The sequence below is a fragment of the Impatiens glandulifera genome, unplaced genomic scaffold (genome assembly GCF_907164915.1).
Source record: "Impatiens glandulifera unplaced genomic scaffold, dImpGla2.1, whole genome shotgun sequence".
Taxonomy (NCBI): Eukaryota; Viridiplantae; Streptophyta; class Magnoliopsida; order Ericales; family Balsaminaceae; genus Impatiens; species Impatiens glandulifera.
Genome location: NW_025918842.1, coordinates 7604 through 13732, shown reverse-complemented (window position 1 = coordinate 13732; position 6129 = coordinate 7604). Strand labels below are relative to the sequence as shown.

Sequence of the window (6129 nt, the reverse complement as noted above, 5' to 3'; positions counted from 1 at the left end):
ACCGGTTCGGACAGATAAAACCGGTAGTTCTTCCTAAACTGTTGGACTTCAAATTTTCAAGGTACCTATGGAAGAACCGCACGGCTTATCAGATAGAGTAATCCGACCGGCTACTTGGTGCATGCACCAAATAACCGCATCGGGATGAACAACTGATAGCAGACCGGTTCGGAATCAGGTTATCTTAAATTATTTGAATTTCAAACAGAAGTGGAATAATTATCAGTGTTTAAAGATATCTGTTCTGAAACATTGCCCTTTCAAAGTAAACTGGTCGCACCTAAAAAGACGTGAAGATCTGATGATATCTTTCATAGTCCAAGTCTATGACCAACACCATAGACTGCAAACATACTTATTTCATGCAATGTCTTTTATCCTGCAGTTAATAGATATCATCTTCTGTAATACCTGGACAATAGGATACTCCCCCAACTAGTATTTAAGAGAAGCAAACATTAACCAAAACACTCACAAGACAAAAGATCACTCTCTCACTAAGGCAAAAATGTCTCAGTTTCCCAACATCCTTCAGGTTCATTTTCAATCCTGTTCAAGCACAGAGCACTATGACGTGTATAAGATGATCAAATCCCTGGAAGATACCGGCATTCGGTACTTCCTGGACGACAAGCACACCATATATCCTGAATCAATACTAGAATTTTTCTATAACGCCAGGGTGTTCAGAGGGACCCCCCACTTTGAAACTCACATCCAATCTAAGGTGGTAGGTATCATTTTTGACTTCACCGAGAAAGACTTTGCGCGGTGCTTTAGCCTGCCAAAGCAAGGGTTGACAGATCTCGACGTTCCGGCCAACATAAAGGCCGAGATCTCTCTCACCCTTGCACGGTCTGACGAACCGGTTGAGGATCACGGTACAAAATCACACTTGAGAGCTGAATATCAGCTTCTCAATGATGTGATCGGTAGGAGCATCTTCGAAAGAGATGTCATTAACACTTACTGTACGACGACCTTCAATATGATGGCGGCGATCACCACCGGTACACCGGTGAACTAGTCAAGGGTCTTGTTCGACATCCTGATCTGGATGGTTGGCATCCGATCCGTCGGCCTCATCCCCCAACTAAGCTTCCTTCTTGTGGAGCTTGGTGTTCCGACCGTTCCGGGCGAAGGTCTGAACCAAGCCCAAGTGCTGACTAAAGAAGTAACCGACTCCTTCTATGAGCGGTTCGAGAGGGCTTGGAGGAGAAGGAACTGTCGCAACAACCCTACCGGTGTCGTCGACTCCCACGCACACTAAGTTACTCCTTCCTGCACCTGGTCATTTTGCTTCATACACTGGGTGTATCTTCATCCAACATCATTATGATCACTTCGGCTTTTCTTATGTTTTTCCTCGGTTTTATTTATGATTCCCTCGGTCTCTTTTGATTACTTTTCATTATGTTAGTGCATTAATGAAAAAGGAATCTTTAATTAATGAGGTAACTCCCAACTAACATAAGTAATCAATATCCAACTAACTTGATTACTTCTCAACTAACACCTACCTCGGGCTCCGCAATCAGCCTCTTCCCAATGAACCTTGGAAACATAAAGATTCCCTTTCCTAATAAAACAAAACTGACATTCAATGATAATATTTTCCCTCCAAAACCGACCCTATATAAAGGGCCTTCCTCTAATCAATTCCACACATCCTAAAACCACAAAACTCTCTTGAAGTCTTTTGAATTCTATCTCTCAGCAAAACTGTAATCATGCCGAGCCGAACCTTAGGAAACTTTTTGAGCGTTGATTTCGAATCATGCATGGAAGAATGGGACGGAAATCTTGCAAAGAATATCATGTTTGAATCCCTTATTGATACCGGCCTTCGAACCTTCCTCGAAGAATCCGGTCCCATACTGATTGAGGATGTCAAGGCGTTCTTCAGAAGCGCCTGCATCAGGGGAAATTACATCGTATCTACGGTAAGGGACCACACTTTCTGGCTTGATGAAGCCGAATTTGCCTCCCTACTCAACCTGCCCACAGAAAGGTTTTCTGACTTTCCAACTCTGGAGGGAAGTGAGGCATTTTATTACGCACTACTCCTCTCTGGAACCATTGATCCGGTGGAAAACTATGGGTTAAAAACCCGCCTCGGTAGTCACGCTCAACTCCTTCTTGAGATTGTGACTCGGTCTATCCTCTGTCAGTCTCCAAATCAGCGGTACTCAAAGAACACCTACAACATGATGACCTATATCATTAGCAAAACGGCCATCAACTGGTCAACGGTCCTCTTTCAAAACCTGAAGAACATGGTGCTGACCAAGAAAGGTCTCGGTTATGCACCTCACATAAGCAAGTTGATTCTTAAATACCGGCCAGAATTTGGACCGGGCACACCGGCCTCTTCTTCAAACAATCTTGACAAGGATGCGGTGGAAGAAAAGATCTCCAAAATGGTTATTACATAAGTTGTATTTTTCCATCTTTATGTATGTCTGTTTTCACAGCGATCTATCTTTCGGTTTCCTTTCTGTAATGTTTCTTGAATACAATTCCATTTCAGTTTAAATGACCGGGTCATCTGAATATTTTTGAATATCTATCTAAGTAACCGGTTAACATTGTCAAAATAACCGCGCTCCTATCCGGTCTCAAAAGAGAACCGCTTAAATTCAAAAGATTGCAGAATTCTGCTTATTCAAAATAACCGGTTAAATTTCGATAACTCTCCGGTTAAATTAAGAAGACCGCAACATCAATCGGTTTCAAAAAGAGATTGTGTCATCCAAGACGAAAGCGGAAATTTTGGAGGGAAATCTCCCGCCCAAAACTCCCGCCCAAATTTCCCGCTCCTGGTTTACCGCCCACAGTTTGGCGCCTCTTCGATTACCGCCCATGGTTTCCCGCCCACGGTTTTCCGCCCTTTCGGCTTGGAGGGAAAACTCCCGCCCATTGTTGATGGGACGGTTGGGTTTCCAAACTGCACCTATAAAAGGGGCTCTCGGCCATTTCCTTTCACTCTCACGCGAAATTGCTTTCTCTCTCTAAGCTCTCAAACTCTCTCAAGCGGTTATCTACTCTTGTATTCTTCAGACTTTATCAACTCTCTAAGATGGGGCACAACTCGGTTCTGTTCAAACATATGACTCAAGTGGATTTCGAGGAAATCCGACAGAAGGGAACGCCTGCGGCAGTAGAAGTTATTAACCGGGTAGCCGAGGCCGGACTTGAGTACTTTCTCGGCGGTCCTCACGTTCTTTATAGAAATGCGGTTGAAGAATTTTTCAACACCGCAACTCTTTCGGGCAACAAAATCACCGCGACTGTAGGCGGTACTGAATTCGAGCTAACCGAGGAATCGGTTGCGGAGAGCCTGCGCCTTCCAACTGCCGGCCAAGATGCAACGGCGGATATATAGCTGAAAACGTTCGAAGCAGCTTGCCAGATACTATCGGCAACTAAGGAGCCGATAAAAGTATCCGGTAACAAAGCGACATTGCGACCGGAGTACATACCGATTTGTGATATCTTCACAAAGGCGGTTCAGGCAAGAGGAGGAAACTTCAGCAGCCTCACCAAGGACAAAATCAGGATGCTAGTCGGCTTGATAGAAGGCACAAAAGTGAAGTGGGCGAAGGAAGTGTTCCACAACTTGAAGGAAATGGTGAAACCGGACGCAACCCGATCATGGGGATACGCCATCCCTCTTGGTAAAATCTTTCTTCACCACAACATCAACACCGGTCCCAGTGTCATTATCTCATCCGGAAGGTTAATCAGATCCAAACAATTCCTGGAAAGGAAGCAGCCGGCCCCCGGTTCCACAGGTGGCCGAAAGAAGACAACCGCAAGAAATCGGCTCCGGCGAAAGAAAAAAGCTGGAAGCAAGGGGAAAGAGAAGATAGTATTCTCAGAACCTCCACCACAAACGGAGGAGGAAGAGTCGGCTTCCACATCTGAACGAACCGAATCAGAGAAGACCGATAACGAAGGACCGAATGATGAAGAGCATTCGGGCCCAAGTCCCGATAACACCGGCACGGGCGCAAACTCTGAAACCGTCGAGGGCGGTGAAGAAAGCAGTGAAGAAGAAGAGGAGGAGGAAGAACAGACAAAGGCCGATAAGATACTATAGCGAGCCAAATCCTGGAGGTCATTGCACGGCGAGCTGACAAGGTTGGCGAGATATACCGGGAATGGCACGAGCACCGGTTCAGCAAACGTTATAGACATATCTTACTAGGCTTAACCGACGAAGAGTGTTTCCAAAGGCTGAAGGAAATAGAGGACATAGTCATGAACCTCACAAACTCCTAAACCATTCACGAAGCCCTGGGCCGAACCTTCGTCTTAAGACCGCGAGCTCAGCTACAAAAGCTAACCGTACGAATCCGGAAAATCAAGGAACGGTACGAGGAAACATAGGAGGATACCTTAACGCCTTTGGTGTTACAAAGTCTTGAGAAAGCAAGAGGAGAACTCGCTGAAGAAATAGAGCGGTTGTAGGTGATGTACAGACAAAGATAAATACTGCACTATACAGCTCCACGGATCGATAAGAGTCCAACTCACGGTCCAACACCTCCAAGGGCGAATCCGGCAACAAATGAAACCGATGAAGGGACGGAGACCCCTCTTACAGCGCAACAACAAACTGAACAAACCGGGGCTTCAGGACCGGGCATCACAGAGGACAGGGTCAAGATCCTTCTCCAAGAGTTTGCAGACTCGACAGTTCACCCATTGGAGGAGAAATTCAATAAAACCGTAAGCCTGGCACTCCGGTTCGCCAACAATACAAGGAATACTCTGTTGATGACAGATGACCGGATCTCAGAAATCGAAGCTGCTCACCGGGAGGAAGCGGTTCTGCGCAGCAACCACCTTCGGCGAACCGCGATTTTGGAAGATATGACCTCCGAGATAGAAAAGAACTTCGACCGGCTTGAAAGAGAGACCGAACAAAGATTGACAGAGGTTACTGAGGATCTGGTCGGCACAACACTTGACGGGGTCTCCGAACTTGAAAAGAAGAATGCGGGTCTCGAGGCCGACCTCAAGGCGCTTTCCCCACAAGTCGATGAACTACTCAAGGCTAAGATGAATGCGGATGCTGCGGTTGTGGAAGCCAATTCCCAAGCGGCTAAGAAGGTCCAAGATGCGCTGGACGACGAAGCGAGAAGAGAAAAGGAGCCTCCGCAACTCACCGAAGAAGAAAGAGCCGAGCGAGAACGGAGGACAGAGGCTAAGTTTCCGGGACTTGCAAAGTTGGTAGCCGCTCAAGCTGCGAAGGATGCAGAGCGGTTAGAAAGGGAAAGACAAAGGCTAGAAGGATTTGCAGCCGCTAACAAAAAGAAAAAGGAGGTCCCTTCCTCTTCGGTTCCGGCAAAGCGGAAAAGGGATTCCTCAAAGAAGGCTCAAGTGGCCGAGCTGCTGAATGAGGTCACCGACACGGTTATTGAGAGTCTACCGGATCAGGCTACTCACGTCGAAGAAGAGGATGAAGAGCACCTAGAGCACCGGTCTACAAGACAACGAGTCTCCGAATCGGCCAGTCGACCGCAACCAGTAAAGAGAAAACGGAATAAGAAGTTGATGGCCAGTTACGACTTCTCGGACACGGAATAGGGGCTCTCTTTCTTTTAACTATGCTTATCTTAGTATTTCTATATAACATTTTCTATTTTCGGTTATCTTTCTATATATAAAGTTATTTTTGAAACCGGCCTACATTTGCATTTCTACATGGTTTTGATAATTTTAAATAAAATAATCAAAAAGGGAGAAATTGAAAAGATAAAAGATAAGACTTTTCCAAAAATTTTCTCAAAATTTTTCCAAATTTTTCGAAAAATTCTCCCAAGTCAGTTTCAAAAAATCCGGTCAAAGAAAGAACCGGCCTACGTTTGCAAACTTACATGATTTTGATAATTTTAAATAAAATTATCAAAAAGGGAGAAATTGATAAGATAAAAGATAAGACTTTTCCAAAAATTTTCTCAAAATTTTTCCAAATTTATCGAAAAATTCTCCCAAGTCAGTTTCAAAAAATTCGGTCAAAGAAAGAACCGGCCTACGTTTGCAAACTTACATGATTTTGATAATTTTAAATAAAAAGGGAGAAATTGATAAGATAAAAGATAAGACTTTTCCAAAAATTTT

The 6129-nt window shown here is 44.9% G+C and overlaps 1 protein-coding gene across 1 annotated transcript; it reads left to right on the top strand.

The window, feature by feature from the left end:
• Window positions 1-3559: 3559 nt before the first annotated feature.
• On the top strand, window positions 3560-5595 carry LOC124917151 (neurofilament heavy polypeptide-like). Its single transcript, XM_047457653.1, has 2 exons — window positions 3560-4049; window positions 4511-5595. The coding sequence occupies exons 1-2, from the start codon at window positions 3560-3562 to the stop codon at window positions 5593-5595; spliced, it is 1575 nt and encodes a 524-aa protein (XP_047313609.1).
• The last annotated feature ends 534 nt before the right edge of the window (window positions 5596-6129 follow it).

Bases quoted from the DNA above. Each gene is read 5' to 3' on its own strand.
- LOC124917151 (XM_047457653.1), top strand. From the start codon at position 3,560: ATGCTAGTCGGCTTGATAGAAGGCACAAAAGTGAAGTGGGCGAAGGAA. The intron at 4,050-4,510 runs GTGAAGAAGAAG...TGCACTATACAG, and splicing joins CGAGGGCGGTGAAGAAAGCA to CTCCACGGATCGATAAGAGT.